The sequence below is a fragment of the Ictidomys tridecemlineatus genome, chromosome 1 (assembly GCF_052094955.1).
Source record: "Ictidomys tridecemlineatus isolate mIctTri1 chromosome 1, mIctTri1.hap1, whole genome shotgun sequence".
Lineage (NCBI taxonomy): Eukaryota > Metazoa > Chordata > Mammalia > Rodentia > Sciuridae > Ictidomys > Ictidomys tridecemlineatus.
In genome coordinates, this window is record NC_135477.1 from 118430739 (window position 1) to 118444099 (window position 13361).

A 13361-nucleotide genomic window follows, 5' to 3' on the forward strand; every position below is an offset into this window, starting at 1 on the left:
AAAAAAGTATTTGAACAAGTGTTTTTTTTTTTTTTTTTTTTTGAAAAAGTGATTTTAAAAGTAGTTTGGCCTGGGCTGAGATTGTGGCTTAGTGGTAGAGCGCTTGCCTACCATGTGTGAGGCACTGGGTTTGATTCTCAGAACCACATACAAATAAATAAAATAAAAAATTTATCAACAATTAATAAAAAATATTTAAAAAAAAAAACTATTAAAAAAAAGTAGTGTGGACTTCCATGTTGGCTGGAAATCCTCAAACACCCTTGATTATCATTAAGTTTCCCATTTAATTTGAAGCACAGTTCTCAAATTAATTTAAGTAATTAATAAATTTGATATTCTACAACTTCAATTAAATTTGTTCTTTTTCAGATATTCAAATTCATAAGCTTTAATAAGACAATGTCTCAGCTGTCATCAACTTTGTCTCGCTGTATCAAAGACATAGTAGGATTTGCCATCATGTTTTTTATAATATTCTTTGCTTACGCCCAGTTAGGATTTCTTGTTTTTGGATCACAGGTTGACGACTTTTCCACTTTTCAAAATTCCATGTAAGCTCTTAGTGTAATTATATTTTCTGTATATGTAACCCCAAATCATGGCAAGGCCCATGATTATTGGTAATATAAGACTTAATTATTAATTTAAATTTGGTTCAATACTTTCATTGAAGACTAACTGCCATATTCAAAGTAAGGTTTGGGATTGAAGGACCCAATGGATGGTGATATCCATTTTTAAGTATTATGAAGTCAAGTTAGAAAAAATAATTCTTAATTCTTCACTGGAAATGAAAATTTTACCTAAGATAATGGAAAATGGCTTCCAGGTCTCTAGTATTTATTCTTTGAGCAAAAGAAATCTTAAGTGGTTTTTCATTAAAGGGCTCCATCTTAATCTTTAAATTGATTAATTTAAATTGATTTAATTTAAATTGATTAATTGATCAATTGACTTGAGGGGTTTGGGTTGTGGCTCAGCAGTAGAGCTCTCTCACCTAGCTTGTGCAGGGCACTGAGTTCGATCCCCAGCAGCACATTAAAAAAAAAAAAAAAAAAATGAAGGTATTGTGTCCAACTACAACTAAAAAAAAAAATATTAAAAAAAATTGATATTGACTTGATTGTCCTATGTTGATCTGCCAAATATGTATTTTAAAAATAGCTTTATGTGCATAAAGCAGTAAAAAATAGGCAACAAGTTTATAAAAGTGACTAGATACAATCTCTAGCAAAGCATTCAACCTTTTCATTAAGAACAAAATATTTTCATAGGTTTACTTTGAGTAAACAAAGCAACTACAATCTGTATGAAAAAAAATATGTTAATCAATTCTTAAAATTTGTTCTGTTGGAATTCTAGATCAAAATTGGGAGAAATGGCTTTATATTTAAGGAAGTTTGGGAAATTTTGTGTCAACAGTTTGGATATTTGCAGTGTATATTTACTTTTGGCTCTAAAAAATACTGCAATAAGTTTGTTTGTTTTAATTAATTAATTGTCTATGACCTTTCACTAAATTTTTGAGAAACTAAAGAAATGTCTGAGGTTGCCTTTTTTTCAAGCCACATGTAAATAACTGAAGTAAAAATGTATAAATTTTATAACATTTTTCTGAATTAACCTTTTACCAAATTAGCAATGAAAATAATTTACTACAAACCAAGAGAATATAATTCTAGTTTCCAGTTCTGCCATTAGGTACTTATATTTTCTAGACTTCAATTTCCTTATCTGTAAAATGAAGGAACTGGAATAACTACTCCTCAAAGCCCTTTCAACTTTAAATGACCTATAATTTGAAAAGTTTTAAATTATGTAGAAAACTAAAAAATGTAATTAAAAACTGTTGCTACAATTGTTTTTTTTTTTTTTTTTTTTTGGTACCGGGGATTTAACTTAGGGGCACTCAGCCACTAGGCCCAGCCCTATTTTGTATTTTATTTAGAGACAGGGTCTCACTGAGTTGCTTAGTGCCTCATTTTTGCTGAGGCTGGCTTTGAACCCATGATCCTCCTGCCTCAGCCTCCCAAGCTGCTGGTATTACAGGGGTGTGCTACCGCTCCTGGCCAACAATAACTTTTATAATTACCCATGTATTTATCCTCTACTGAGATCTATACTCCTTCATATGCCTTTAAGTTACTGTTTAGTGTGCTTTCATTTCAACCTGTAGGACTCCCTTTCAGATTTGTAAGACAGGTCTAGTGGTAATGTGCTCCCTAAGCTTTTACTTATCTAGAAATTACTTAATTTCTTTCTCACTTTTGAAGGACAGTTTTGCCAGATTCAGGATTCTTGTTCAGTTTATTTTGTTTTTCCTTTTAGAACTTTGAACATACCACTCCACTGTGTTTCTGATGAGAAATATGCTGATATTTTTACTGAGAATTCCCAGTATTTGATGTTGCTTTTGTCACTGCTATCCAGATTGTCTTTGCCTTTTGATAGTTTGACAGTATATTTTGTTGTGGGCATCTTTTTTGAATTTATCTCTTTTTTCCTTTTCTTCTTTTTTTGAGCATTGGGGATTAAACTCAGGGGTGCTTTACTACTGAGCTATTTCTCTAGCCCTTTTTATTTTGCCTAGAGCCTAAGTTGCTGAGGCTGGCATTGAACCTGTGATTTTCCCACCTCAGCTTCCTGCTGTGATCACAGGTGTGTGCCACTGTGCTCAGCTCTTTGAGTTCCCTGAGATAAGAAGATATTCTTATCTTTCACCAAACTCTTCCATTATTTATTCAAATAATTTTTCTGTTCCTTTCTATTCTCCTTCTGGAATTCACACAATGTATATGACAAGCTTGCTTGATGATGTCCCACCGGTCCCCAAGGATCTGTTTTTCATCTTTCTTCAATCTTTTTCCTATTTCTCAGACTCAATAACCTCAATCATCCTACCTTCAAGTTCACTGATTCTTTCTTCTGCAAAACAAATCTGCCTTTGAATGCCTCTAGTGAAATTTTCATTTTAGTTTTTGTATTTTTCAGGTCTAGAATTTTTTTCTTTTTGGTATTTTTTTTTTTTTTAGCTGCTATTATCTATTTCCATGCTGGGTATCAGCTTGAGTTATAAACATAAGATCTTCTTAGTTTTCTCTGAGCCTGTGTCTTTCTCTGTATTGCACATTGACTTTATAACTTCTATATTTGCAATTGCTTTTGGGTGTTCTAATCTTTAATGCCTGTTCCCCAAAGGGAAAAAAGAAAAATACAGTGTGGGAGGGAGAAGATGTAAGCCCTTAAAATTCCAAGGAGGTTTTAGTCAGAAAAGATACTAGAAGCAATGCGGAGTAGGTGGCAACAATGGTTCCCCACCTCTGTATCTGCATCTTTTCGATTAGCACCAAACAATTGGAACATAAGCCCTAATATTTGGAGGACATGGTCTTTACTCCCCATCCCGTCCTTTGCAAGCTGCATACAAAGCTGCTCCAGAAACATGTGCATGGATACCAGCTTGAGACTGGGTTGGGGGATGCATAGCTACTGCTGAGCTGAACTGAAACAAAACAAATATTAACCACAATTTACTGTTCAAGTCTTATTATGAAAGTTGCAGGACTTCTCCAGATTTTCAAAATAATTACATTAGACAGATTTTTCCAGTACAATTTTTATTTAGGTGTGTGTGGAGTGGGGGACAGATTCTGGGCACTTCCATCTCCACCATCTTCCCAGAATCCTTCCCTGAAGGCATTTTTTTTTTGCTGATCTAGAAGAAATAGCTGACGAAATAAATGTGTTTCTGGCCAACTCTCAGGAAAAGACAGAAAGCAAAGCCCAGAGTCTGAACAACATGTGTGTGTTTAGGGAAGGTCTGTCTGATCATCTTTCCACACATCAACTAGGAAGCTTGAGTCACTGTAATTTCAAATTAAAGGTAAATCCATGATAGAGACTTGAAGCTTGGGTTCATTCACCTAGGTATCATGGTCCTGAACTTAAGATGGTCCCAAGCTAGAATGTTTCCATCTACTTGGCTGACACAGAAAGCCTCTTTGGAGAAAGTTACCTTCCTCTTAGGTCACAAATTATTTCTTTTCTTTTTTAAATATATATTTTAGTTGTAGGTGGACACAATACCTTTATTTTATTTTTATGTGCTGCATGAACCCAGTGCCTCATGCATGCTAGGCAAGCGTTCTACCACTGAGCCATAACCCCAACCCACAAATTACTTCTACAAGTAATTTTTTTCATATATAATGTGCTTCTCACAATTAGAGATAACTTGGTACATAAGGGAGAAGAAAAATCATCATCAAGACAAGCAGATATAACAGACAACACAAACTTCAAAGACTTTAGAAATTGAAATACTTATTAAACAATACTTATGTTTTGAAAGAACACAAGTCAAAAAATGTCTTCAGAAAAGGAGACAATATAAAAAGTGACATATTTGGAAAAATACCAAAAGTAGAATTTTAGAACTGAAAACCACAGTAGCTGAGATTAAAAGCTCCATTGATAAGGTGACAGCAAATAAAACACAGAGGGATGATAAAAGCAGAACACAGATCAGAACAAATGACCAAAAGTGTATTATTGAAAGACAAAATATTGAAAGAGGGTATGCAATATAAGGAATAGAACGAGAAAGTCATTTACATTGAATCTGAGTCACTAAAGAGCGCAGAAAGTAGAATAAAGAGAATATTTGGAGAATGCTTAGAAATAGCTACTACCAAATCAATGCTTCTAAGTGAAACTGAAAGGTCACATTAATGACAAATGGCACACTATTACTGAACAATCTGGTAGTTATTTTAATTCAATAAGGAAGAACTCTGGAAAGTTAGGAAGGGTGTCAAGAAGTTACAAAGTAGTATTTTCACTCAATTAACCCTCTCTGCTGAGGCAACATTTGTTTCTTTTAGCTTGGAAGGAGAGGGAACAGAAAAAATGTATAAGCTCCAAATTAATAGGAGAAAAGGGGCAAGTACTCCTTTTGTGTCTGGAGACTCCAGTTCCTATGTGATTATAACCATTGGGTAGATTGCTTAGGTTTTTTTTTTTTTTTTTTTTTTGAGAGAGAGAGAGAGAGAGAGAGAGAGAGAGAGAGAGAGAGAGAGAGAGAGAGAGAGAGAGAGAGAGAATTTTAATATTTATTTTTTAGTTTTCAGCAGACACAACATCTTTGTTTGTATGTGGTGCTGAGGATCGAACCCGGGCCGCACGCATGCCAGGCGAGCGTGCTACTGCTTGAGCCGCATCCCCAGCCTTGCTTAGGTTTTTATTCTCATCATTTTCTACAGAACAGAGGTATCTAAACACTTTCCTGTTAGAAAAGGGCTGAATGGAGCTTTAGTTATTGAGCTAGTTTCTGGAAAGGAAAAAAGAATGAGAAATGATGCCTTTAATTAGAAGATTTTTAAAAATGACATTAGAAACACTAAAACAATTTTCTTATTCTCCTATGCCAGAAAGGAAAAACTATTTAGTCTTCTTTCATTTCAGCATTTTCTCTACCTTATGTAGAACATTACAAACCAGTATTAAGGGGTTTGGTCAGGTCTTACCTAGGTACTAGGGAGGAAATTCAGATGTTTGAGTCCTAGGACTCCAATTAGCCCATTTATTTCAATGTGTTTTCTTTCTTTATTGTAGATAGCCTTGTTTCCTTTTATGTGATTGGCAAAAGCAAAAAGAGAGACTGCCTCCCTTTTGACCAACTGAATAATCATGAAGAGTTTTAACATACTATTAAAAATTGCTTCCTGGCTGGGCATGGTGGTGCCTGCCAGTAATCCCAGTGGCTTGGGAGGCTGAGGCAGGAGGATCACAATTTCAATGCCAGCCTCAGCAACTCTTAGTGAAGCCCTAAGCAATTCAGTGAGATCCTGTCTCTAAATAAAATACAAAAAAGGGCTGGGGATGTGGGGCTCAGTGGTTAAGTGCCCCTGACTTTAAAATCCCCAGTACCAAACCAAACCAAACCCTTGCTTTCAGGATTAACCCTTAAAGAAACACACAATTTATAAATTATATTCCTGATGTATAGGCAAGTATATATCCCTGATGCTAGGTAAGTGTTCTACCACTGACCCATTTTCTCAGCCCTTCAATTTCTTAATTTTCATCTTTAAAATGAGAAAAATGAAGGTCTGTAATATTTTAAATGGTATTTAACATTGAAACTGAGTTCTTAGAGTAAGGATAAAATAAACCTCAGGACCATGTTGAGGACCATTACCAGCACTTTGAAACTACCAAGAGACAAATTGTTGGAAAAGTCGAGTTAAGACAAAAATTAAACACACCGTTGACATTAGGGCTCTTGGGTTGAAAATCATTGGTAAACTAAAAGTATTCACTTCTAGAAGGGCACAGAAATGGTCAAGGAAGTCACTGCCAAAACCATTTGTAAATAGTTATCTCAAGATTCAAATGTTGTAAGTGAACACTGAATTCACATTGGTTAAACAAATTGAAACCTATCATTTCCTAAACTACCTGTTCAGCAATTGAGGTAGGTGACTCAAGTCTTGCCTTAAGGGGACTTTTCCACATCATTTTATAGAACTCTGCAGTAATAATTAAAACCAGAGGGTATATGCAGCTACTTTCCTAAAGACAACTCCCAACAGTTGTCATGTATGTATAGAAAAGGAGGTAATATTTTCTAATGTTCTTCTTTCTTCTTACCAAAGATTTACACAATTTCGAATTGTTCTTGGAGATTTTAATTTTGCTGGTATTCAGCAAGCCAACTGGATCTTGGGACCCATTTACTTCATCACTTTTATCTTTTTTGTGTTCTTCGTCCTGCTGGTAAGAATAACTATATATTTTCTCCTCTGCCTTTTTCCCTACATTTTTTAAAAAATGGAATTACTCATTTAAAAGAAATTGTAGTATTACTGCCTACCTGTTAAGAACACTGAAATTTATTAATGGCATGGATAATATAATAATATTATAATATTATTATTATTCCTAATAATCCATTTTTGTAGACTAGTGAATACTAATATTTTCAAGTTGTTAATGGGAAATGGGATCATAATAGGTGCTTATTTTAGCAAGGAATGTGCTTTAAACACATGTGAAATCCTTTAACAAAATGTGAAAGTCCTGTGTCTTTTCAGGCAGGGAATTCAGCCATTCCCATATTTCAATGGCTTACAGCCCTTATGGCTAAAAACTCACCCCTTTGTGATTTTCTAGGAGTCACTAAGACGGGCCTCTCAGACATACTAAGAACAAGTCTCTTTGAGTTTCCTATTAAAGGAAACTTGCCTCCCAGTCAAGGCACTGTTAATGTCTTCCATGAAAATACTTTTTGTCATGCATAGAAGTTATTCCCCAGTGATATTCAAGAGTCCTCAGGGTGACAGAGTTAAAGGTGGAAAGCTGGACTAGGGGTGACAATATTATTGTGTTATCTGGTCATTAGTAGTTGCAGTCAGATGGGAAATTTAAGCAACTTCATAGTACTTAAAAAACAACAAATCCCTCATGAACATATAATTATTCTAATTTTTTTCTGATATGTAATATTGATAAATTATAACATTAGTAACCAGGTCAGACACTATTTTTACACTATCTTTCTCATTATCATATTTGCCTGTATCCACAGGCTATATGTGTTCCATTGTACTCTGCATAGCCACTTATTATTGAGTATATGGGTTACTTTTTGGTTTGGCAATGCTGGTGATTGAACCCAGGATCTCAGGCAAGTATTCTATCACTAAGCCACATTCCCAACCCCAAATGGGTTAATTTAAAACTTGAATCTAATTTTACATTTGAATCTAATTTTACAAATTCCAGTATTTTTTAAAAAAAATATTTTTTAGTTGTAAAATACCTTTATTTTATCTATTTTTTATATGGTGCTGAGGATCGAACCCAGGGCCTCAGACTACTAACTGAGCACTCTACCCTTGAGCCATCCCCACCCCCAAATTCCATGACATGACACTTTTTAAAGTCACTTTTTTTTTTTTTTTGAGACAAAATCTCACTGTTTTGCTCAGGCTGGTCTTGAACTTCTGGGCTTAAGCAATTCTTCTACATCAGCCTCCCAGATAGCCAGGACGGCAGGCACGTGCTACTACATCTGCTTTAAAATCACTAACATTTAAACTAAGTTTTAGCCTAGCAAGGTGGCATATGCATATCCCAGTAACTTGAGAAGCTGAGGTAGAGGAGTGCAAGTTCAAGGCCAACCTCAGCAACTAGAGAAACTGTGTATGTTAAAAAATAAAAAGGGCTGGGAATGTAGCTCAGAGATAGAGTGCCCCTGGGTTCAATACCCAGTACAGCAACAACAGCAAAAGTATCTATTGAAATAATTGTGTGAATATTTCTCCCTAGAACATGTTCTTGGCAATAATTAATGACACCTATTCTGAAGTGAAAGCTGATTATTCAATAGGCAGAAGACCAGATTTTGAACTTGGTAACGTGATTAAAAAGGTATGTCAAATTCTTTTCTAACTATAATTCTAAAGCAAACTGTATTCCTAGCTCTTGGGTCAAAAAACACTTAAACCCCCAACTGTTAGTGGTCTTTCTTCCTGGAGTTTTGTTTTTTGACCCAGTGTTACTCATATTTGCCCTACTTTAGTAGGGGGGTGAAGTATTCTCTCTGGCTTAAAATACATGTATGAAGATGTGAGGGAAAAAATAAAAGAACAGTGTTACCTTAGATTAGGTAGAGAGAAGTGATGGGAGGGGAGGAGAGGAGATGGGAGGTTAGGAAGGACAGTAGAATGAAATAGACATTATTATTACTGTGTGTATATATGTGACTGCATGACCAATATGATTTTGCAACATGTACACTCAGAAAAATGAGAAATTATATCCCATCTGATTCAAATGTATGATATGTTAAGGTCATTGTACTGTCATGTGTAACTAATTAAAACAAAAAATTTTAAAAATGTAGCTGAAATTATTTCAGAGCTCCATATATCAAATAGTAAATAGGATTACTTAATATTATTTTATTTCTTCCCTCTCAAAAGTTTTCAATTTAGATACTGGCAAATTTCTACACAATATAAACTGAGAATTTCGTGTACCCTGTCTTCTTCACTTTCCTGTTTCCATTAATTGTAATATTATTCTCAGTCACTCCTGGCTCAAGACTTATTTCCTTCCCTTTCATAGTCTCTTGATATGGCCCATGTGTATTTTCTCCCTGCAGATCTTACTAGTCTTTGTGGAATTCAAGAATCTTTTGGAATTCTCACTGCCACCACTAGATTATATGGCTTTCTGTAGGTTTCACCAACCTTCCCTATGGCAGCTCTTCATAACTGTTCTAGCTTTCTTCCCATGCAATTCTTACTCTGATTCTATCAGTTTCCCTGGACCTTTCAAAATAGATCCAAAGTCTTTACTCAATACTCCAAGCCCTTGTCAAGCCTCACAGTCACAATCCATCTTCATTAGCTACAGTTATTTAAGCCCTTTTTACATCACCTATTTCCCAGGTAATTTGAGCACTGTGCTTTCATGTCCTCTGTTCATGTTGAAATATTCTCATAGCTCCTGGCTTTCTTGCCAACATTCTATTCTTGATGAAGTGGAATCTGCCTTTTCTTTAGACATCTCTACATACCCCATGGGTCTAAGCATAGCACTTCACAGAGAAAAAGTCCTAGTAGTTATGGGGTTAGTGGGGCTTAAGAACTTCTTCCAAGAACTTATCTGTAAAAGAAAACTATTAAGATGACTGAAGCCCTTGCAAAGAGCTTAACTGTGGATTACTTTTCATCCTTTATCTGGAGTATGATGTTGGTGCAAATATTAAAAGTGTTAACATCCTTATTTTTTTTTCAAGTGTGATGCCCTCATGAGAATTAACCCCTTTTGCTTTTTCACAAAGGTAAAAACCAAAGATTATAGCAACGTGAAAGGATAATCATGACATTTCTTTAGGACAGCAATCCCTAGAGATAAATATTTCATATTTAACTTACTTTGGTTAAACATTACTAATACAGGCTATATTTTTGGTGAAGTTTTAAACTATTTTTAATTATGTACAGGGTTGTTTTAATGCACTTGAGAAACTCAAACTGAAGAAAGCTCAAAAAGATGAAGACGTAAATATGTAAGATGACTTTTCTTAAATTTTATTTATTTATTTTGTACCAGGGATTGAATCTAGGAGCCTACAATTGGGCAAAATCATCTAACACAAAGCTGTTTTTATAGTTAAGTGTTTATTGTATACCTGGATCCAAAAAAACACTGGCAACATAGCATACTTTAGACTCAGCTGTCTTCCTTTGTGACTGGGAGATACAGCTTACTGTCACTACCCAACATAGTAAGAGTACTTAGCATTTCAGCTGAAGAAATGATCAAAATTTAAAGTTTCTACTGAATGTATATCACTTTTACATCATCATAAAGTCGAAAAATAATAAATTGACCCATGGTTAAGTCAGAAACCATCTGTATTATAGGAGAAACTTAAAAAATGAGAGTTAAGGTTTTGATTTCAAAATTACCACCATCCAATGTAGTGATTCTAAATATATTGTCATTACATTCAGTAGTGCCTCCTAATTTCTGAGAATGTCATGAAACTCTTAAGCTAATTTAAAATTAACATAACTAGATGCTGTGGCACATACTATAATCCAGTGACTCGGAAGGCTGAGGCCAGGGGAATGCAAGCCTCAGCAACTTACTGAGACCCTGTCTCAAAAAAACAAAACAGAACAAAAAAACAAAAACAAGGGATGTAACTCAGTGGTAAAATGCCCTGGGTTCAATTCTCAGTACCACAAAAAATAAAATATAATTAATGTAGTAGTCCTGGCATGTTGCTCAGTGGCATGCATGAGGCCCTGGGTTCAATGCCTGGTATCACTAAACAAATTTAATATAATGCACTACTCAGATAAAGGTTTCTTGCTTTTTTGGGGGGGTGGTGGTACTGGGGATTGAACCACAGCCTTGTGTACCATAGGCAACTGCTCTACTACTGAACTCCCTAGCCTGAGAAAAAACTTTAAAGGAAGTTGGGAGAGTCCTATAACGATAGAAAACATATTTAGCTATCTAAAATGAAAATATTTTACACACAACACTTGCAGATAATACTCATACTTAATTTATTTTTTAATTTTACACACATTTATTCCATGATGTGTGTCAAAATGCTTCACAAACCCAGACCTCTGGCAAAAAAAGTAAACTTTCTTCAAAAAAACAGCAAAAGATGTGAAACTCTTAATGATCACATTTTCCAAAAAATTAGGATTTATTATCATAAAAAACAAAAATACAATTCATATCCTTACTATCCATCAGAATGTATTTCATGGTATCACTTCCCTTTTTACTTTTGTATGCCTCTGATTTTTATTTTATATTTCTCATAGCAAAAGCAGTGGAGAATTGGCTGAAGAAGCCAGAAGACAAGGCTTTGATGAAAATGTAAGGTTTAAATTTTTTCATAAATAAGTGGTAGCTTTATTAGAAATCTGCTTACAAAAAAGTTCTGGTTAGGAACTGTAATGATTTTCTTTATTCAGAAAAGTAGTAGTTACCTCTAAATATATCTCCCAGAATTGAGATCCTTTCTTACTTAAGACATACCATTTGGATCCCAGGTGCTTCCTCTCTCCTAGTACTCTCAGCCAGATCCCCTGGTCCCCAGGTGTACACTCACTGTAGCATTATTTATTTAGAGTACATAAAGTGATTATATTTCTCTCCTATTAATGTGATGACTTATTCCAATGATTCTAATATTTCAAAAATTATAGCATATATATATATATTCAATAAATATTAAATTTAAGGAATATATATGTGGAGTTTAAGGAATGGATATCTCCCTGCTACTATCAGTCCACTGAGAAGCTGAGAAGAAATAATACCCTAGCAGAAACAAGTACAACTGAGTACCCAAATCTTAGTTTCCAAATACCATTCTCTGCTAACAGGAGGCAGGACTCCTTGGAGACCCTACTTATTGTAGCCTGGAAAGTACAAATGAGCCTGGAATATTTTGTTGATCCAGAAAGTAAAACTGTTCAAAGAACAGAGACCTATTAAAAGCACACAAGACAAGCAGTAATATTAGGATGAAGTCTAACCAATACCATCTTTTTTGGTGGTGCTGAGGATTGAACCCTGGGCCTTGTGTATGTGAGGCAAGCACTCCACTTAGCTATATCCCCAGCCCCAGAGCATCTTCAACAATCACAAAGCAACATCATCAGTACTGGAACAAATTTACATCATGCCACCTGATGGGATGCCATTAAATCAACATCCCAGTATCTAATCATAATGAAATGTCACACAATCCTAAACTGAAGGACATTCCACAAAATAAATGACCTGTATTCTTTAAAAGTATCAGGGTCACATTGTAAACATGTGGAACTATTCCACAGTAAATAAGATTAAAATGACAAGTAAAAATACAATGCATAATTCTGAACTGGATCCTTTTCCCATAAGAACATCATTGGGACCATTGACTGGTAAACTTGAATGGGACAGTGAGGATTATAATAATATTAATATAATCAATATTAATTTTCTGATTCTGATTGTTGTATTAGGATACATACTGAAGTATTCAGGAATAAAACATTCATGTCTTACCCCTAAAGACTTCAGGGGAAAAAAACATATTTGAATTGTTCTTGTAGCTTTTAAGTTAAAAAAAAAAAAAACTGTGAGGAATTGTGGGGGAGTACCAGGGATTGAACTCAGGGGTACACAACCACTGAGCCACATCCCCAGCCCTATTTTGTATTTTATGTAGAGACAGGGTCTTGCTGAGTTGCTTAGGGCCTCAATGAGTTGCTGAGGCTGGCTTCAAATCCTTGATCCTCCTGACTCAGCCGCCTCAGCCACTGGGATTACAGGCATGTGCCCGCCACTGCACTCTGCTTAAGAAACAATTTTGAGCTATTTAAGCCCCTCAGAGCAAAAGGGGAAAGTTCTACATTATTCTTTTACAATAATTATATATTGTACCACAAAGACAAAAAATCTAATCTCACAATTCTTGAAGCAAAAGTCTTAAGTAAAATATAAGCAAATAGAATCTAATAGCACACAATATAGCTCAAGGGTAGAACATTTGCTTAAAATGCACAAGGCCCTGAGTTCAATCCCCAGTGAACCAAAAATAAAACAAAAAAAGCACACAAATATCATAATTCATATAAGGCTTATTCTATGAAAGAATGGTTCAAAATTGGGTAATCAACATAATTATATTAAAAGGAAAATTACATGATCATTTTCCATATTTGCTGGGTATTTAATAAGTTTCAACCTCAATCTTGAAGAGAAATTAACAAAATGAAAGTACTGGGGATTGAACCGGAGGAATACTTTACTACTTAGCTACA

The 13361-nt window shown here is 34.9% G+C and overlaps 1 protein-coding gene across 4 annotated transcripts in view; it reads left to right on the forward strand.

Moving 5' to 3' along the window:
* The window catches only part of Pkd2l2 (polycystin 2 like 2, transient receptor potential cation channel), a 36204-nt gene that overhangs the window by 17389 nt on the left and 5454 nt on the right, over window positions 1-13361 (forward strand). For 3 of the 4 annotated variants that reach the window (XM_078045732.1, XM_005327240.5, XM_078045742.1), the window contains exons 8-12: window positions 373-554; window positions 6660-6780; window positions 8335-8436; window positions 10020-10084; window positions 11367-11421. In XM_078045732.1, the coding sequence (XP_077901858.1) occupies window positions 373-554; window positions 6660-6780; window positions 8335-8436; window positions 10020-10084; window positions 11367-11421 (525 nt within the window). The remainder of the gene's footprint in view (window positions 1-372; window positions 555-6659; window positions 6781-8334; window positions 8437-10019; window positions 10085-11366; window positions 11422-13361) is intronic. The other variant, XM_078045750.1, reaches the window with a different exon arrangement.